This window comes from Zea mays, chromosome 4 (genome assembly GCF_902167145.1).
Source record: "Zea mays cultivar B73 chromosome 4, Zm-B73-REFERENCE-NAM-5.0, whole genome shotgun sequence".
NCBI classification, from domain to species: Eukaryota; Viridiplantae; Streptophyta; class Magnoliopsida; order Poales; family Poaceae; genus Zea; species Zea mays.
The window spans coordinates 75,722,993-75,743,899 of NC_050099.1; the positions used below are offsets into that span (position 1 = coordinate 75,722,993).

Consider the following 20,907-nt stretch of genomic DNA (forward strand, 5'->3'; position numbering starts at 1 on the left):
GACGATGCGACATGCTCACGCCTACTTATCTTAGGGAGACCACTATGCCCTACCAGCCAGGCGATCGGCTTAAGTCAGAAAACGCCTTTAAACCAGCATGGCACACTTGCTTTCACGTTGTTCAGGGTGACTACTATACCCTAACAGCGAAACAATTAGTTCTTCAGTAAAAAAGAATGTTTTACTTGCTGGCACTTGGGCGTGTTATGGCACCCTGTTCACAAAATATTCGAGTTCTAACACAACTGTCACATGCACATAAGAATTCATATTATATCCTCTAAAAAAGATGCTGACTCGATAAAAAAGAGTGCTTTGCAAGACATCACTGCATTGAAACATCTTTGTTGGCAATGTCTTTCATAGGTGGAACGAAAGAAGGATGGCTTGCAGCATTGGGCGCAGCCTTGACATTGGCAACAATATCGTCAGGCACCACGACGCCGGGTCTCCTCATCAGGATCTGTCCAGCGCGAACGGCTTTATCCATAGCCTTGTCGCGATGAGCCTTCAAGACAGTGCAGCTGTCCTCTAAAGCTGAAACAGCCAGTCAAGCGGTCTCTAGCTCCTGCGTGACAAGCTTCTTGGAAGCACGCAGATCCTTGATGGTGGAATCCTTGGTCGATAACAGTTGTCCGAGTCACAGAACTTCATCTTGGGATACTTGCAGTTCATGGCGGTGATGATCCAGGTCAGACATGGTAAAGCGGTGGATCCTCTCCAAGATGGTCAAGGAGTTACTAGCGTCACGGTACAACCTGTCTAGATTGTCACGAGAGGCAACAAGTGCTCGCTGTTGGGGCGAAGGCGAAGATGCCACCCTTCGCTCCAGGCCTTCGTCACCTCGCTACATCAACGGAGGCAAGATGACCGGTGCGGCCCACCCTTCGTCCTCCTCACTGCAAGACAAAGGCCTACGACGAAGTCTCTCCATCCCACGTCCTCACCCAACCTGGAGGCCCACATGGGATTCAGCCCATTGTAACACGTCCCGCACGGAGAAGCGTGTTACAGGCCTGATTTGTAATAGCTTTTCTATAATGACAGTCTATAACCCTCCTCTATGGGAATATTCTGGGAATAGTCCAGGTGCCTGAGGGCATAAACGTCCTCACATCGGGACGTTGGGCACTCGGGCACCTATAAATACCCCCGTATAGTGCTCTTGAGGGGCTGGATTAACAGAGCAATTGCCATCTCGAGTTAAACCTTGTTTGCATTCTTTCCACTCCCCCATTGGATCATCTTGCCTAGGAGAGCGAGTTCCAACATTTGGCGCCCACCGTGGGGCTCGAACCCACGACCACAAACAGAAAGCAACATTCAGCACCAAGGCAACAATAACATGGCAGGGTCAGCCAAGGAAGTTTGCCTCATGCGCCATCTTTTCAGATTCAAGCTGGACATTAAGGGAGGAATTCAAAGAACGTGCACCGTCCAAAAAAGCAGAAGTCTGGGCCAAGTCGGCTTGACTTTGAGAATACTTCTCTTTAAGGTCAGAGCATCATTAAGCCATATCTTACAACGCAGCTGAAAGGGAATCACGATTAAGAACAAGTTGATCAATAAAAGCAATCAGGTAAGCTGTAAGCTCACTAACCAGCATTCCACGCCTTCAGATCATCGATCTGTTTCTGGAGCAGCAATGGATTCCACTACATCAGAGATAGAGCTTGTTCAGGAACCGCGACACCGCAGGATTCCAACTCGGCAGATACTCCATCAACAAAATCCTGTGATCATGGACAGATGAGCAAAATAAAGATAATTTGCCAGTAGGTACAACATAGAGCAAAAGGCCGACTCACCTGGAGATTGGAAAGGAACATCGGTAGACCTAGGGCAGGAGGAGCTGGGGCATGGGTTGACGAGGGAAGGTCAGCAGGAACAATCTGAAGAGCATTATCCGGGGTGACCTTAACCCCCACCAGCAGACAGCAGGCTCCTTGCATCTAGCTCGCCGACCTCTAAGGCGACTTGTTCAGTTAAAGCTGTGGAAGCATGTGTTATCGTCGCTCCATCGGACCGAGGTGGGGACGACCCAACGTGGACATCCATGGAGGCATCGGAAAGAGAGCACATCTGAACACCCTTGGGGGCTGGGTCGTAGTTTGCACTACCCACAAGAGCTGGATTGCTACCAGCAACACCCTCGGGGGCTGGGTAGCCACCAGCGCCACCCTCGGGAGCTGGGTCTTCTGCAGTAGCCACCTCTAAGGTTGAATGCCCTTCAGCCACCTCCATGGGAGTCGGGTGACTCAGATCAACGTCTTTGCATGGAAGACTACCCTCCAAGGTCGACAATGCACGAGACACCGCTCAGGTTACCTCTTGCCCGGCGGAGTCAAGCAGCGAAAGCCCACCATCTGGAACCTCCAAACAGACGACTGGGATATCATCTTCAGGAGGCTCTGATAGCATGTCTTCGACGACCTCCTCCAGTACTTGATCAAAATCTGATATTGAAAGCCCCTGAAGACTGACAAGTGCCGACTGAGCTAGAGAAGGAATATCGCTACCCCCTCACTGCCTCTATAGTGCCGGCTGTTCTTGTGGATCAGTGGGACTTCCTCTTCTTCCTCCTCTTCGTCCTCGTCAAACATGCAGCCAGCAACCTATGCACGATCTCAACCCTTGGCACCAACCTCAGGAATGGCCTTTGCCGGGACATCATCGGGAGCCGGTACAGAAGGGCCTACATCCTGATCCAAGCACGACAGTCGCCGAAGTCGCCTCTTCTTCCTTTTCTCCTCGAGAGGTGCAGTTGGGCGGCTCACTCGGCGTGGACGCTTTGGGCGGGCACCTTCGGGTTTCTGAGTTTCCACCTCTTCACCAAATTCTTACCCAGTTGTAATGGCCATCGGCTCGGTGTGGGTAGAGTCGGATGATTCCCCAGCCAGCAAGCTAAGCACAACATCTATCTCCGTGTCATCAGTGCTAGCCGGCATCTCAAAGTGAGTCTGCCTCTCATCCTCAGGAAGACTCCGAAGTGGAGCAATCAAAGCCTCAATGTTCTCAGAAGAGGGTCGCACTCTAAGACCCAGGCTATCGTCACAAGCAGGAAGGTTGGATACAAACTCAGAGAATGGCCTAAGTGGTGGCAGGTTCCATGCAGAATAGGCCACAGGAGCACCAGCATTTGAAACCCTGCCCCTCAGGATCATGTCCAGTTGACTCAGCAGATCTTCAGTGGGAATTCTTCCGTTTGTGATTCGGGTAGAATCGTTGACACTGCTATACAAGTAAGCTGGGTAGGTTCTGTCCTTTAAGGGTTGAATGTTCTTGAATACGAAGTCAGCAACTACAGCATCAGCAGTTAGACCCCCATCCTTCAGCGAGCAGATCTCGGCAAGCAGCACTTTGGCTTCTATTATCTCCGAAGGGGTTGGAGATTCTATCCAGCTAGGTGTGCAAACATCTGACTGCCTCCCTGACCGAGGAGGGAGAGATTTGCAGTGGTTCTCCATAATGAACCACTCAAGGCGCCACCCCTTGATGCTGTCCTTAAGAGGAATGTCAAGATACTCTGCTTTCCTCCCTCGGCGAAGCTCCAGACTTGCGCTGCCAACAAGCTGGTGCTGTCCCCCAACCATCCCGGGCCGACAATGATAAAGGTATTTCTAGAGACCAAAGTGGGGAGAATCCCGACAAAGGCCTCGCACATATGTACAAAAATGGAAATTTGCATAACGGAATTAGGGTTCAGATGCGTCAAGTTCAGCTCATAAAAATCAAGGAGACCGCGGAAAAAGGGGGAGACAGGAAGAGCAAGCCCACGAATAAGAAAAGGAATGTAAACGATAGATTCATGGGTATCCTCTGTCGGAACGGTGACGTCACGGCAAATCCACCAAGGATAGAGCTCTTTTGGAAGCAAAACCCCAACTTCAACGAGATGGAGGCCGGATTCAGAAATGATAGACATATGGTTACCAGCAAATGGAAGCTGGCTGTTGGGGTCGATGGGCGGGATGATTGCAGCAACGGTGCTCTACCTCTTCTGCTTTGGCGCCATCGCAATCTTTCTGGCGGAACGAGCAAGATCGAAATCTGAGGGAAGCAGAGGAGTGGTTCGAAGGGAAAAAGTTAAGTTAGGGCTCAAAAATCAAAAAAATCACGTCGGCGCGAGTACAAATGGGGTTTCCTGGGTTGGGCACTATTTCTGAAGTGCCAAGTCACTACTCGGGAAAGCAAAGCTTTAGGCATCACTCGGCGGTTACCTCTAAAACGCCGGCAATATCAGGCATCACTCGACGCTTACCTCTAAAACACCGGCAGTATCAGGCATCACTCGACGGTTACCTCCAAAGCAGCAGAAGACATCAATTACTTGGAGCAACTAAAAGTTATTCATTAATATCAAAAGGGGTTACACAAACTCAAAAGTTGACTCATTATGAGTCGGCCTTTCCCCCCCCCTTTTTTTACTATATTACATTACACTACTTCACTACTTACACTACACTATACAACTAACTACTACTACATTATTCTACTACTACTACTAATTATCTATAATAATATTTAGACCAGTGGCGCTTTGCCACTGGCCTTTCCGCTGCCACTGCTGCCCTTGCCGCCACCATCGCCACCGTCATTGTCACCGCCCTTGACGCCACCATCGCCATCGTCACCGTCGCTGCCTTCGTCGCCTTCACCGCCCTTGCCGCCATCGCTGTCGCCTTCGCCGCCGTCACCGTCACTGCTGTCGTCGCCACCCTCATCGTTGTTGTCGTCGCCGCTCCGCTCCTCGAACGAGCCGAAGGAGTTCTCCTCATCCGAGGAGACCTTTGACTCATCCGACCCCTCGAGCCCAGTGCGCTCGACAGAACGGATGTACGTCCAGACCTCTATGGCTATCCTCTGGGAGTCGTCCGAGTCATTGGACAACGTCGAGGGAGAAGCGAGAGCTAGCGACCCCTCGGACTAGGAGGAAACCTCCTCCTCCAAATACTCCGAATCGCCGAAGTCCTCCAAGGGAGGACTTGGATCGCTCTTCCTCTTGTCGCCAGCACGACGGGGTGAGCCTCGACCTCTCTTGCCTTTACCCATGGTCGGATGGAGAAGAAGACGAAGTTAGAGGAAAGCAACAGAAGATCAAAAAGATGAGTGAAGAGAACAACGGTGCAAGCAGGCTATTTATAGAGGCCAGGAGTGACCGTCCACTTCCTACCATGCTCGCCGAACAGCCGCAAGTATTCAATAAGAAATTCAAGCCGCCTGAAAATGAGTCAGGCAACAGACGCCGCTTCGCATAACACGACACCATTTGGACCAAGGTCAATGCTCGAGCGGTATGATTACACCCTGCGGTCACATCAAGTTACTACTCCAGGACAGTGTGCTAAATGCTCTGCGTACCAAGACGCCCCTTGGTCACACCCATTGGGGGGGTAACCAGGAATTTTCAATAGCTTTTTTGAAGAAGTCATATCCATACAGTATACGCAATGAATGTACTGAGACAGAAGGAAGAGATCGATAGAGATTGGAGGAAATCCAAATATAGCTACTGAACCGCAAGTCTAATCAGCAGAGGCATTGAAGCGCAGAGCGGGGTGAAGACCAGCCAAGAGTCATCTACCAAACGTCAAATCCGTCACCGATCAAATAAATTTCAGACCTAACAAGGAGTGGGCAGATAATATTGTTTGAATTCGCAAGAGCATGAGATGAAGACAAAATGCTTATTTCTAAAGCATAAGATGATGACAAAATGCTGATTTCTAAGGCATGGTATGAAGACCTTTGAGTGGATTATTTTCAAAAATCCACTCAAAGCTCGAGGGCTACACCCATTGGGTGCACCTCCGGTGCACCCAATAGATTTTTAATCCTAGAAGACAGAATGCTGATTTCTAAAGCATAAGACGATGACAGAATGTCGATTTCTAAGGCATGAGATGAAGACCTTTGAGTGGATTATTCTCAAAAATTCACTCAAAGCTCAGGGGCTACACCCATTGGGTGCACCTTCAGTGCACCCCATAGATTTTTAATCCCAGAAGATGAAATGCTAACTTCTAAAGCATGATATGATGACAAGATGCTGATCTCTAAAACATCAAATGAAGATCTTTGAGAAGACTGTTTTTACTGAGTCACCCAAAGTTTAGGAGCAACGCTCAATAGGTGCATCTTCAGCATGCCCATTGCCAGAGTGGAAATCATGCCACAAACTAGCAAGCTGGACCTAGAATCTTTGGGCTGATTATTTCAAAATCAACTCAAAGATTGGGGGCTTGTGGGGGACAGATATCCCCCAGGTCCACTAGAAGGTAAGAAGGCCTCACGAGAGGCTTTAGGCCTGCTATCTCACTAGACCATCCCTTCGTGGGCCAGGAGGAAACTACTGGTGGAATGGGTCGACGCGAGAAAGAAGCAGACTCAGGCCCAAGCGGTTCGTCGGACTTAAGCGCTATCCACAGCGCCGACCAACTTTTCCGCGTACAGCGACCTTGAATATCGGAGCAATCTATGGATAAGTCGGCAAGATTATTGGAAGATCAGTTCAGTCGGTTCACTCTTGTTTAGGAGCATATCATCATCACATACGCATGTAGTGCCCCACGGTCGAATATATAAGTCCTAGGGGTACCCCATCATTTCTAGGTCAATCACCAACTCATCTCACTAGTATCTCTCCATTTTGGGAGATTTCTCTTGTAACCCATCACATAAAGATCCACACCAGGAAGTAGGGTATTACGCCTCTCCGAGCGGACTGAACCTGTATAAAATTGCCTGTCGTCTCTCGTGCATCTCGCACGAACCATTGAGTTACAGTCAATAGCACCGTCCTACCCAAAAGCACCGAGAGGGGTAACCCCGGGTGTACGGTCGGGCTCCAAACACCGACAATGTCTGCGCTCCAAACTCAACTATATCCCATATGCTTTCGTGGAGTGAGGTTAGATGGTGCCTCATTTTATCACTCCACATACAATAATCTTCACCGTCAAAATATGTGGTTTGCCTAGGGGTACATAAAGTAGAGGAGCGCGTTTAGGAATCGCGGATAGCGTAGAGGCATCTTACTATACTTCTTATGCTCTTGGCGCTTTGAAGATGTAGACTCAGCGTCGGAGGTGGAAGGTGATGAAGAGTCGGTCTCGTAGTAGACCACCTTCTTCATTTTCTTTTTCTTCTTGTCACCCTTCCTATGTGACTTGATGGAGCCAGTGGATTCCTCCTTGTGCTTGTCGCCGGACTCCTTTGATGGAGTCCATTCATCGTTCTTCCTCCCTGAGGCTTCGGGCTTTTCGTTGGTGACCATCTCCCTCTTGGTGTGTTCTCCCGACATCACTTCGAGTTGTTAGACTCTAATGAAGCACCAGCTCTGATACCAATTGAAAGTCGCCTAGAGGTGGTGAATAGGCGAAACCTAAAAATAATAAACTTTGAACACGCACTATGCCCGGGGTAAGTGTTAGAATTAATTCGGAGTGCGGAAGATAGTTCTCCTTGCTAGAAGTTGCTCAAACAATGCGGATAACTTTGGGAGCCAACTCAAATCAATATGAGCAAGGGAACTTTTAGAGGAAAGAGGGGAAACAAATCAAGTGGAGATCAACACAAATGTCCATGTGTAGGCGGCGGACCATCCATAGTGGCATAGAGAGCTCCCTGAAGAACCAAGATTTCGCCTCCTGAGAGGGACCCTATCAGGGAGAAAGGATCTTGGGCTTGCTTTGGCATCTGGAGGACACCCAAAGCTCCTCTAGACGACATAGAGCCGAAGAGAGGCGACGATTGAGGTTGGGGAACTACAAATAAAGCTAAAGTGCACATAAACTACTCCTAGATTTAATGCATAAGGTAAAAATGGTTTGATAGATCGATTGTTAGTTAATTCAATCGGTTGGATCCCTTCATATATATAGTGAGAGGCCTAGACCCATTCTTAGGAGAAAGCCACGAAACCGAACAGTTTCCCACGAGTTGTTAATATAACCTTGCAAGAGATATGGACTCCAATCTAAGTTAATTTAATCAAGGACCGTCCGATCGTTTAAGAGCCAAATTTGGTGCTCAACACCTGTTTTGTTATAAAATAATATAAATGAGGTGTGGTGAAACCTATCCACCAAAAGCACCGAGAGGGGTAACCCCAGGTGTGCGGTCGGGCTCCAAACACCGATAGTGCCTGTGCTCCAAACTCAACTATATCCCATATGCTTTCTTGGAGTGAGGTTAGATGGTGCCTCATTTTATCACTCCACATACAATAATCTTCACCGTCAAAATATGTGGTTTGCCTAGAGGTACATAAAGTAGAGGAGCGCGTTTAGGAATCGAGGATAGCGTATAGGCATCTTACTGTACTTCTTACGCTCTTGGCGCTTTGAAGATGTAGACTCAGCGTCGGAGATGGAAGGTGATGAAGAGTCGGTCTCGTAGTAGACCACCATCTTCATTTTCTTTTTCTTCTTGTCACCCTTCCTATGTGACTTTATGGAGCCAGTGGATTTCTCCTTGTGCTTGTCGCCGGACTCCTTTGATGGAGTCCATTCATCGTTCTTCCTCCCTGAGGCTTCGGGCTTTTCGTTGGTGACCATCTCCCTCCTGGCGTGTTCTCCCGACATCACTTCGAGTTGTTAGACTCTAATGAAGCACCGGCTCTGATACCAATTGAAAGTCGCCTAGAGGGGGTGAATAGGCGAAACCTGAAAATTATAAACTTTGAACACGCACTATGCCCGGGGTAAGTGTTAGAATTAATTCGGAGTGCGGAAGATAGTTCTCCTTGCTAGGAGTTTCTCAAACAATGCGGATAACTTTGGGAGCCAACTCAAATCAATATGAGCAAGGGAACTTTTAGAGGAAAGAGGGGAAACAAATCAAGTGGAGATCAACACAAATGTCCATGTGTAGGCGGCGGACCATCCATGGTGGCATAGAGAACTCCCTGAAGAACCAAGATTTCGCCTCCTGAGAGGGACCCTATCAGGGAGAAAGGATCTTGGGCTTGCTTTGGCATCGGGAGGACACCCAAAGCTCCTCTAGACGACATAGAGCCGAAGAGAGGCGACAATTGAGGTTGGGGAACTACAAATAAAGCTAAACAGCACATAAACTACTCCTAGATTTAATGCATAAGGTAAAAGTGGTTTGATAGATCGATTGTTGGTTAATTCAATCGGTTGGATCCCTTCATATATATAGTGAGAGGCCTAGACCCATTCTTAGGAGAAAGCCACGAAACCGAACAGTTTCCCGCGAGTTGTTAATATAACCTTGCAAGAGATATGGACTCCAATCTAAGTTAATTTAATCAAGGACCGTCCGATCGTTTAAGAGCCAAATTTGGTGCTCAACACCTGTTTTGTTACAAAATAATATAAATGAGGTGTGGTGAAACCTATCCACCAAAAGCACCGAGAGGGGTAACCCCGGGTGTGCGGTCGGGCTCCAAACACCGACAGTGCCTGCGCTCCAAACTCAACTATATCCCATATGCTTTCGTGGAGTGAGGTTAGATGGTGCTTCATTTTATCACTCCACATACAATAATATTCACCGTCAAAATATGTGGTTTGCCTAGAGGTACATAAAGTAGAGGAGCGCGTTTAGGAATCGAGGATAGCGTATAGGCATCTTACTGTACTTCTTACGCTCTTGGCGCTTTGAAGATGTAGACTCAGTGTCGGAGATGGAAGGCGATGAAGAGTCGGTCTCGTAGTAGACCACCTTCTTCATTTTCTTTTTCTTCTTGTCACCCTTCCTATGTGACTTGATGGAGCCGGTGGATTTCTCCTTGTGCTTGTCGCCGGACTCCTTTGATGGAGTCCATTCAACGTTCTTCCTCCCTGAGGCTTCGGGCTTTTCGTTGGTGACCGTCTCCCTCTTGGCGTGTTCTCCCGACATCACTTCGAGTTGTTAGACTCTAATGAAGCACCGGCTCTGATACCAATTGAAAGTCGCCTAGAGGGGGTGAATAGGCGAAACTTGAAAATTATAAACTTTGAACACGCACTATGCCCTGGGTAATGTTAGAATTAATTCGGAGTGCGGAAGATAGTTCTCCTTGCTAGGAGTTTCTCAAACAATGCGGATAACTTTGGGAGCCAACTCAAATCAATATGAGCAAGGGAACTTTTAGAGGAAAGAGGGGAAACAAATCAAGTGGAGATCAACACAAATGTCCATGTGTAGGCGGCGGACCATCCATGGTGGCATAGAGAGCTCCCTGAAGAACCAAGATTTCGCCTCCTGAGAGGGACCCTATAAGGGAGAAAGGATCTTGGGGTTGCTTTGGCATCGGGAGGACACCCAAAGCTCCTCTAGACGACATAGAGCCGAAGAGAGGCGACGATTGAGGTTGGGGAACTACAAATAAAGCTAAACAGCACATAAACTACTCCTAGATTTAATGCATAAGGTAAAAGTGGTTTGATAGATCGATTGTTGGTTAATTCAATCGGTTGGATCCCTTCATATATATAGTGAGAGGCCTAGACCCATTCTTAGGAGAAAGCCACGAAACCGAACAGTTTCCCGCGAGTTGTTAATATAACCTTGCAAGAGATATGGACTCCAATCTAAGTTAATTTAATCAAGGACCGTCCGATCGTTTAAGAGCCAAATTTGGTGCTCAACACCTGTTTTGTTATAAAATAATATAAATGAGGTGTGGTGAAACCTATCCACCAAAAGCACCGAGAGGGGTAACCCCGGGTGTGCAGTCGGGCTCCAAACACTAACAGTGCCTGCGCTCCAAACTCAACTATATCCCATATGCTTTTGTGGAGTGAGGTTAGATGGTGCCTCATTTTATCACTCCACATACAATAATCTTCACCGTCAAAATATGCGGTTTGCCTAGAGGTACATAAAGTAGAGTAGCGCGTTTAGGAATCGAGGATAGCGTAGAGGCATCTTACTATACTTCTTACGCTCTTGGCGCTTTGAAGATGTAGACTCAGCGTCGGAGGTGGAAGGTGATGAAGAGTCGGTCTCGTAGTAGACCACCTTCTTCATTTTATTTTTCTTCTTGTCATCCTTCCTATGTGACTTGATGGAGCCGGTGGATTTCTCCTTGTGCTTGTCGCCGGACTCCTTTGATGGAGTCCATTCATCGTTCTTCCTCCCCGAGGCTTCGGGCTTTTCGTTGGTGACCGTCTCCCTCTTGGCGTGTTCTCCCGACATCACTTTGAGTAGTTAGACTCTAATGAAGCACCGGCTCTGATACCAATTGAAAGTCGCCTAGAGGGGGGTGAATAGGCCAAACCTGAAAATTATAAACTTTGAACACGCACTATGCCCGGGGTAAGTGTTAGAATTAATTCGGAGTGCGGAAGATAGTTCTCCTTGCTAGGAGTTGCTCAAACAATGCGGATAACTTTGGGAGCCAACTCAAATCAATATGAGCAAGGGAACTTTTAGAGGAAAGAGGGGAAACAAATCAAGTGGAGATCAACACAAATGTCCATGTGTAGGCGGCGAACCATCCATCGTGGCATAGAGAGCTCCCTGAAGAACCAAGATTTCGCCTCCTGAGAGGGACCCTATCAGGGAGAAAGGATCTTGGGCTTGCTTTGGCATCGGGAGGACACCCAAAGCTCCTCTAGACGACATAGAGCCGAAGAGAGGAGACGATTGAGGTTGGGGAACTACAAATAAAGCTAAACTGCACATAAACTACTCCTAGATTTAATGCATAAGGTAAAAGTGGTTTGATAGATCGATTGTTAGTTAATTCAATCGGTTGGATCCCTTCATATATATAGTGAGAGGCCTAGACCCATTCTTAGGAGAAAGCCACGAAACCGAACAGTTTCCCACGAGTTGTTAATATAACCTTGCAAGAGATATGGACTCCAATCTAAGTTAATTTAATCAAGGACCGTCCGATCGTTTAAGAGCCAAATTTGGTGCTCAACACCTGTTTTGTTATAAAATAATATAAATGAGGTGTGGTGAAACCTATCCATCAATGTTTACGTTTTCAAGTCGACGCATGTGCTTATATATTTTTGAGATTTTTTTAGGATTTAATGGTGTTTTTAGTAGTAGGCTACGCACTAGTCAATAATGAGGCATATGATGATTTTGTCCATTTTGAGATCTGTTGGCTCAATTCTTTAAAGGTGCTCATAGAGTTATAGTTTCACTAGTAGAAAAAGGCTTAAATCCTGCGGAATGATATATTTTTATAGACGGATTCGGTTATCAACCGACTATGCTATTTTTAGCGGCGGTTACTTAAGAAACCCGTCACTAGAAATCGTATTTCTATAGACGGTTCCTTAAGAAAACCGTCTGTAAAAATCCATGATTTATAGTGGCGGTTTTCTTAAGGAACCGCCACTAGAAATTATTTTTATCCTTAATTTTTTTGAGTTTTTCAAACGACCTAGTATGACAAAACCAGCAAAATAAAAGTTGTAGATCTCTAAAAGTTATAAAACTTTGTAGTTGACAACTTTTTTATTTAAACTCATTTCGGTTCTTAAAAATTGAATCTAAGTGTGTCAAATTTAAAATTCAAATTTGCAAACTACATCGGATGAAAAAAGTGTCAAAATAAAAGTTGTAGAACTTCAAAAGTTATTAAACTTTGTAGTGGACAACTTTTTTATTTGAATTCGTTTACGGTCTCAAACAAGCCATTTACACTTAAATAGTTGTAATATGTGGACAAAATAACTACATAGACTCAAAGAATGTCATAGATGGAGTGGTAGTGAAGGGTACACGTGAGGGTGCGGTTGACGGTTCGATTACTAACAACCGCGTAGCGCACGAATTTTGCACGAAAAATGACGCGACTTGCTACTTTTTTTGTTGTTTTAAATAAATTTTGAGCGGGTGGGGTGGGCTAAGTCCTCTACTTAAATATTTTTTTGTTGTTTTAAAAACGCGTTTAATGTTTCTAAAAATAATTTTTACTAGTGAATTTATTACGTCGATCGCGAGTGGAAATCGATTTCCACTGCTACCACCAGTGGAAATTGATTTCCACTGGCGGATCTCAGTTACCCATCTGTAAAAATGATGATTTTTACTAGCCTCTAGTACCGACGGTTCTAAGAAACGCCAGTAAAAATATGTTTATAATCGTCACTATAGAGCTCCTTTGTACTAGTATTTGTGTACGTACGTTCATAAAGGATGGGTGTACGTGTGTATGTGATCGTTTGCATCTATATATACTATTTCAAAAAGAATATAATGGGGATTTTGGACCAAGTCTAGGATTATTGTAATCTTGATTATGAAGTATAACAGTTAGAGTAATTGGATTTGTAACTAATTATGTTGGATTATTCTTGGTACAAGTGATACATACTCATAGTCGTAGAAAACGTATGAAGATGGACTATAGGATTATTGTAATGTGGTGTTTTAATTATACTAGGAAAAGTGTACGTGCGACACACACGTGATTACAAAATATTACATATATGATATTTATATAATATCAAATTCATGGTTTAAAACATATCTAAGAAAGATATAATCAAGAGTTTTTGTTGATTACATTTACCTTGGCTAAATAACTCCATGTTTAGATCTCTAACCATTTGATAATGGGATTAGGATAATTGCAGCGACTAATATGCAAGCAAGCATTATATACAAGCGTGCAAGCAGCTCTTTTGGTCCGTTGGATCTAAATCCAACCGTATGTGTAATCGTGTTTTGTTAGGGTTTTTTTATAAATCTACACGAGGTGGTGGTGGGAGGATTTAAATGCTAAATATACCGTTAGATCTAAATCTAATGGACCAAAAGACTTGCTTGCATGCTTGCACATAGTGGCTGCTTGTATATTAGATGTTGACTAGGATAATTGGATCACATCAAGTTGTGCTTGTATAGGAGCTAGTAAAGTTGTTATTGTTGTCATGCAACATTATTATATATTTGCACAAGACACGTTAAAGTAATAATAAACCAATAAGCGTTAAAGAAATAAAGCTATTATTATTGTCGTGCAACGTTAATTATATATTTGCACAAAACACGTTAAAGTAATAAAAAAGGAACAGTAGTATTATTCGTTACCTCGTTTTCTCTTGTTTCACGCCGTCGTCGTTCAAGGGGCATGCAGTGAGGTGTCGCGGTCGCATCGCGTCGTCCGCGCCGGCCGTCGCTGGTGGGCTGACCGATCGAATTTCTGCGTTTCTGCGGCAAACGGCGGCCATACGATTTAAACAAAGGACTAATGTAACGATAGCGTGATCTCCGTTCCTACAACAAATGAAGACCGTACGATTGAATAATCTAACGATGCCGGTGGATAAAAGAAACTGGTCCTTTTATAGATAGATAGAAAAATAGATAGATAGATTGATGGATAGATGGACTAATCGACCTTATAATCTAGCACATTTCATCACAGTTAGATTATTTTAGCTGATTCTTACAATCCAAGTGGATTGAAATGCCCTTAGGGCCCGTTCGCTTCTACCGGAATGAACCCGGATTTATTTCAACTCATCGAAATCTATATAAATTAAAGAAGTAATCTGGCTAGGAATTAATCCTGACCTCCAATTCCTAGAAACCGAACGGGGCCTTACGAGTTACGACAACCCAATTATTTAGTGTATGTTTGGGACCTTAGGCTGTCTGCAGCAGACCGTGTAAAATAAATGATTTATACTGTAGATGATATTGTTTGTAGAGTAAAGTTTGAAATAGAGGATGAAATAGGATAGCTACCGGAGATAATCTTAAAGCTAATAGTCAGACAACCAATAGATTGTTAGTTGGAATGAAGCTAATAGATTGTTAGTTGGAATGAATCAAGTAACTATTAAGTAGAGCTGTTTGGAACTCTAGCTAATAGATTGGTTAAACTACTAGTTTCCCATAATGCTCCTATTTAGAACTCCAGCTAATAGACAGAGGGTTGCGTTGAAAGGACAAAGGGAATAATCTTTTGTCAAGTTTTAGATTTTAGTTACCCCAACTCAGTTAATAAACTAACTGTTTGTTGAGAATCCAGCTAACAATTAGTTGAAGCTTTAGCTATACTATTTAGAACTCCTATAACTAATTTTAGCTGCTAATAATTATCTCTATGTTATATACATGTCTTTAATTTGCTTGTAAGCATCGTTAAGGACGGATGTGGGCATTCATGCTCCTGAATCACAGCAATTACGACGAGCCGATCAACAATTCAAATGCACAGCTTAATCGCTCCAATATAGAAAAAGAAAGAGGGCTATTTTCTGTGTGCCACTGTAATTTTGTTTAGTATTTTATTTGTCATACCATCGTTAGTGATATAGAAGAGATTAGAACATCAATTTTTTCAGCCGTCTATATCAATGACGATGGCATAGATAAAGGTAAATAATTACATTCAAATAATATAGAAGAGATTGAAAAATTACAGTAGTAAATAAAATATTGGATAAAATTACAGGGTGAAAGAGTATGAGAGATGCAACTTCTATTGTATTGATCATCTCTGGTGTATAAATACAGGAGATGGCTCCGCGCATGCCGCCTTGGGCGGGCATCGCGGCCACGACGCGCGCACGGCGCGCTGGTAAGTGTGGCGCACTCGGTCCCCTAACAAACTAGGCAACAGCCTCTAGAGGATAAGTGATCAGCCACTTTTACACCCCCGCAGTTCGTGCGTCGTCGACGATGCACAATCTGGAGCGAAAATCTTCAAACAACGTAGTTGGCAGCCCTTTTGTCATGATGTCTGCGAGCTGATGACGAGCCGGAACGTGTGCGACACGAATGTCCCCAACAGCAACTTTCTCGCGAACAAAATGAATGTCCAACTCAACGTGCTTGGTTCTTCCGTGATGCACAGGATTCTGGGACATGTAGACGGCCGAGACGTTGTCGCAGTACACGATTGACGCCTTGGACACCGGGTGCAGCAGCTCGCCAAGAAGATGACGAAGCCAACAACATTCTGCCGCGACGTTGGCCACACCCCTGTACTCAGCCTCCGCGCTCGACCTAGAGACGACGGGCTGGCGTTTGGACGACCATGACACCAACGAGTCACCCAGAAACACACAGAACCCGGACGTCGAACGTCGAGTGTCGGGGCAGCCCGTCCAGTCGGCATCGGAATAGCCCGTGAGTGCTGGCGTAGAGGAGCGATGAAGTTGGAGACCCTTGCACGATGTGCCGCGCACATAGCGCAAGACCCTCTTGACGAACATCCAATGCACGTCTTTGGGATCATGCATGTGTAGGCACGCTTGCTGGACGGCATAGGTGAGGTCGGGCCGCGTCAATGGTTAGGTACTGGAGTGCGCCAACAATGCTGCGGTAGAAGGTTGGGTCGGCGACTGGTGCTCCTGCGTCGCTTGGAAGCTTCGCCTTCGTGTCCACCGGCGTGGTCGCATGCTTGCAGTCACTCATGCTCGCGCGATCAAGGATGTCGTCGGCGTACTGTTCTTGCGAGAGGAAGAAGCCGGTCGTCGAGCGCTTAACTTGGATGCCGAGGAAGAAGTGGACGGGGCCAAGATCTTTCATTGCGAACTCGTTGTGGAGCCGAGTGACGATGTGTTGCAGAACAGCCGATGATGACGTCGTAAGCACGATATCGTTGACGTATAGAAGAAGATACTCTGATACCATGAAAGAGTATGAGAGATGCAACTCGTATTGTATTGATCATCTCTAGTATATAAATATAGGAGATGGCTCCGCGCATGCCGTCTTGGGCGGGCATCGCGGCCACGACGCGCGCACGGCGCGCTGGTAAGTACGGCGGACTCGGTCCCCTAACAAACTAGGCAACGGCCTCTAGAGGATAAGTGATCAGCCACTTTTACACAGGGACATACATAAAATTTTATTAAAAGGACATATTAACTATAGAACTCATCTTGTCAACAGACAACAGCTTCTTCAATACTAAACCTTGGTCGAACACCACACCAGAATAGCAACATTAATATTGGCAAATAAAACATTAATGAATTCCTCCTTGTTGATATGATATGGAGCAAAAAGACACTGGTCTCCGCCTCCGGACGTCCGCACGTGACAGACCAACCCAACAACAAAACATCATCCAGCGCACGCGCCTCCACAGGGAAAACGCGTCCTCGGTACTCACGAAAACCAAATTCGATGCAGGGACGCGTGTAACTTTTGTGTTTGGGACAAAAAAAAACACGTTTGTTGCTTTCCAATAAAATTGGCGCTTCTCATTCCCTGGAGGAAACACACATTTTCACTGTTTTGCTCCGATATTTCACAAAGAAAAAGAGAATTCAAATTAGTACCTGATGAAGAAAAATATATGTTTAAGAACGAACGGCTTAGTGTATATTAGTGATACAGTACATAATGACAAACTGTATTTTCGCTTCGAGTTGAATACAGCTGTTTAGATTGTTACAGCTATAATCTATATATAGAAAATATTATGGAATCAGTAGCATTAAGGATTAAAGCCAACGGACATGCTATTAAAATGAAAATCTAAAACGTGTACAGCCCATTCTGCTACGAACATCCGGCCAGAACATCGTTAACCCTTCCTCTACTGTGTCGCGTCTTCATCTATGTCTTTGACGGTCCTGACTGTGTTGACTTCAGTACCATCCCTTCTATCATGATTGACTTACGTATCTCTTGTATTGAACTAATCAATCATGAACTATTAGATACCTTTGTGGTACCTAAGTCTACCACTATAATCGTACATGTAGCGGTGTTCATAAGAATAATCAGGTTGTTTGTACTACTGTAACTATAATACATAGAAACTAAAACGTTGTAGAAATAGTAGAAACCGGTACGAATTAAAGTCAAACGAATAGTCTAGCATATTGTCTAGAGAGGTTAGTCATATCCTCTGAATAATCTTCAGCTCATGAAATCCAGTACGACGATTATCCCACACTATTCTCCTAGAAGTACAAGAATTTTTTTCCCAAAATAAATGAGAGGGAATGATGAAGAGAAATACATTATCAGTTAATGGACACTTCTCTCTCTTTTATTTTGAACTAATAACTGTTTTAGTGCGGTAGTGCCATCCTGTCAGCTCGCATTCACACACACTCCCCAGTCCCCACTCTTGCTATATTGGCCTCGTCTCGTCTCGTCTCCGTTTCTGGCAATCCCCATCCCCAAATCTCCCATGGCTTCTTCCCCTCCCCAGCCACTCACCCGCACCGTCCTCGCCGCTACCCTGCTCCTCCTCTTGCACAATGCCGCCGCCAGAGCCGACGGCGCGTCGCCGGCGGTGAACCCATTCACGGCGAAGGCGGCATTCATCCGATACTGGAACCGCAAGGTGCCCAACAACCGCCCGCACCCGGCCTTCTTCGTCGCCAAACTCTCCCCGCTCCCGGCCGCTGACTCCGCCTCCTTCCCATCCGCGCTGCCCGACATCCGCGCCAGCCTACCCGCGCTCTGCACCAAAGCCGCGCTCCTCTGCCCCGGGCCGGCTACTACTGATGCGGCGTCGCTGACATCGGGCCGCAGGGGCGGGGGACCTTTCAAGGGCTACAACAACGCCAACTTCTCCAACTACGGCACCGGCGGCGTAGCGGGGACCGACTCGTTCCAGAAGTACTCCCCGGACCTCAACATCGCCGCCGACAGCTTCCGCCGCTACGGCCGGGACTCGTCGGGACGCGCCGACAGCTTCACCTCTTACGAGGCCGACGGCAACGTCGTGACCGCCAACTTCACCTCCTACGCCGGCGGCGCCACGGGTGGTTCGGGCTCCTTCGCCGCCTACGCCGCCGAGACCAACGTCCCGGACTCCACCTTCACCAACTACGACGCCGCCGCCAACGGCCGCGGCCGGAGCTTCGCGTCCTACTCCCAGGAGGCGAACCATGGGGAGAACGGCTTCTCCGGCTACGGCAAGAACGGCAACGGCGTGCGCGAGACGTTCAAGTCCTACGGCAATGAGTCCAACGTGCTGGCCTCCGGCTTCGCCAACTACGGGCAGTCCGCCAACGGCGCCACGGACACCTTCACGGGCTACGGCGTGGAGGGGAACGTCCCTGAGAACAGGTTCCGGAGCTACGGCGCCGGCGGCAACGCTGGCGTCGACACCTTCAAGAATTACCGCGACGACGGCAACGTCGGCGACGACAGGTTCACCTCCTACGCCAAGGGCGCAAACGGCGGCGCGGCGGAGTTCCAGAGCTACGGCAACTCGGCCAACCCGGGCAGCACCATCTTCAAGGGCTACGGCGAGGGCACCAACCCCAACCACCACATTGGGTTCAAGGAGTACGCCGGCGAGAACAACACCTTCAAGGGCTATGCCAAGAGCGGTGTGGACTTCAAGGGGTACCACAACACCACCGTCTCCAGCTCCACCGCCGCGGTGCTGACGGTGTCGGCGGAGGCAGCGGCATCGATGCATCACGAGCACCTGAAGTGGTCGCCGGAGCCCGGGAAGTTCTTCAGGGAGCGGGAGCTCGTGGCCGGGAACCGAATGCCGATGCCGGACATCAGGGACAAGATGCCGCCCAGGGCGTTCCTGCCCAGGGCCATCGCCGCGAGGATACCGTTCGAGCCCAACGCCGTGTCGGAGGCCTTCGGGCTGCCCCTCGACACGGCGCTGGGGAAGGCCGTGGCGTCCACGGTGGCGGAGTGCGAGCGCGCGCCGAGCAAGGGCGAGACGAAGCGGTGCGCGACGTCGGCCGAGGACGTGGTGGACTTCGCGGTGGAGGTGCTGGGCGACGACATCGTGGTGCGCAGCACGGCGTCCACGGCGGGCGGCGGCGGGCGCGTCCAGCTGGGCGCCGTGGCCGGCGTGGACGGCGGCAGGGTGACGCGGTCCGTGTCGTGCCACCAGAGCCTGTTCCCGTACCTGGTGTACTACTGCCACTCCGTGCCCAAGGTGCGGGTGTACGAGGCCGACATCCTGGCCGCCGATGGCTCCGGCTCCGGCGAGAAGATCAACCGCGGGGTGGCCATCTGCCACCTGGACACGTCCGACTGGAGCCCGGCGCACGGCGCGTTCGTGGCGCTCGGCGGCAAGCCCGGCGAGGTGGAGGTGTGCCACTGGATCTTCGAGGGCGACATGACGTGGACAGTCGCGGACTGATGGAGTGAGTGACGTTCCTCTCTGCCTGCTTGCAAGAGCACACGACTAAGAAGAACTACTAAGAAGAATTATTTTCTCCCTCTCTCTTTCTCTCTCTCGCAAATTATTATTTTTGTCCACTCCTTTCTCGATCTACCTTATATGACGAAGGTGGTAAGAATTGGTCCAGGAGAAAAAAAAAGGTTTGGCGAACGATGAGAATGTTGTAAACTGTAAATCTTGGGTAGGGGAATAGCTGGCGATGTGATTGCCTTGGATCAAATCGCTGCTGTTGTTGTCATGATGGTGGTGCAAACAAAGGGAGTTTCTGTTATTCCAAAACAAAAGCTTGGTGAAATTTCATTTCAGCAGTATAAACTGTAAAGTGGGTGTGCTTCAAGTACGCCGTGTCATTTTCGGTGTGTGTGTGTATGTATGTAGCGGATCTCGCAGAAGCAAATAGTTCCTTCCACGGCCTCATCTCAGAGGAAAAGCGAGCAGCTTGTTGTAAACCATGGACCATGGACGGACGATGCTCCAGTGTCCGGAGGGGGGCAGGAAGAAAGTGACGCGGCAAAGAAAGCGCGTGTGAGGAAGAAGAGAAGCACAGCACAGGTTCCCTTTCGCATGGCCTGTCAATTCCAGCAATGGGTTCGATTCCGAAGTCGGTCCTGCCACTGGCGTGGCTCAAGAAAACGGCAGGTCCGAATGATCTGGCCGTCACTCACCACCCATGGCATGGTGGTAGGACTACGTACTGCATCTGTATGTTGCAATGTCACTTTCGGCGAGGATCTGGACTCATCTTGGATTGGACTGGTAATCCCTCAGGATCAGATCAGAAGCCTCTGCTCAAACCGAGCTAGCTATTCGTTGCCGTGCTGCAGTGGATGTTCATCCGTATTCTCATCTCA

General features: G+C 47.5%; 1 protein-coding gene across 1 annotated transcript; it reads left to right on the forward strand.

Annotated features, from left to right (window-relative positions):
• Nucleotides 1–18,070: 18,070 nt before the first annotated feature.
• Nucleotides 18,071–20,502, forward strand: LOC100279594 (uncharacterized). The gene has a single exon (NM_001152591.1). The coding sequence runs from the start codon at nucleotides 18,083–18,085 to the stop codon at nucleotides 20,012–20,014; it is 1,932 nt and encodes a 643-aa protein (NP_001146063.1). The 5' UTR covers nucleotides 18,071–18,082; the 3' UTR covers nucleotides 20,015–20,502.
• The last annotated feature ends 405 nt before the right edge of the window (nucleotides 20,503–20,907 follow it).

Excerpts from the sequence above, each read along its gene's own strand:
- LOC100279594 (NM_001152591.1), top strand. The coding sequence starts at position 18,083 with ATGGCTTCTTCCCCTCCCCAGCCACTCACCCGCACCGTCCTCGCCGCT.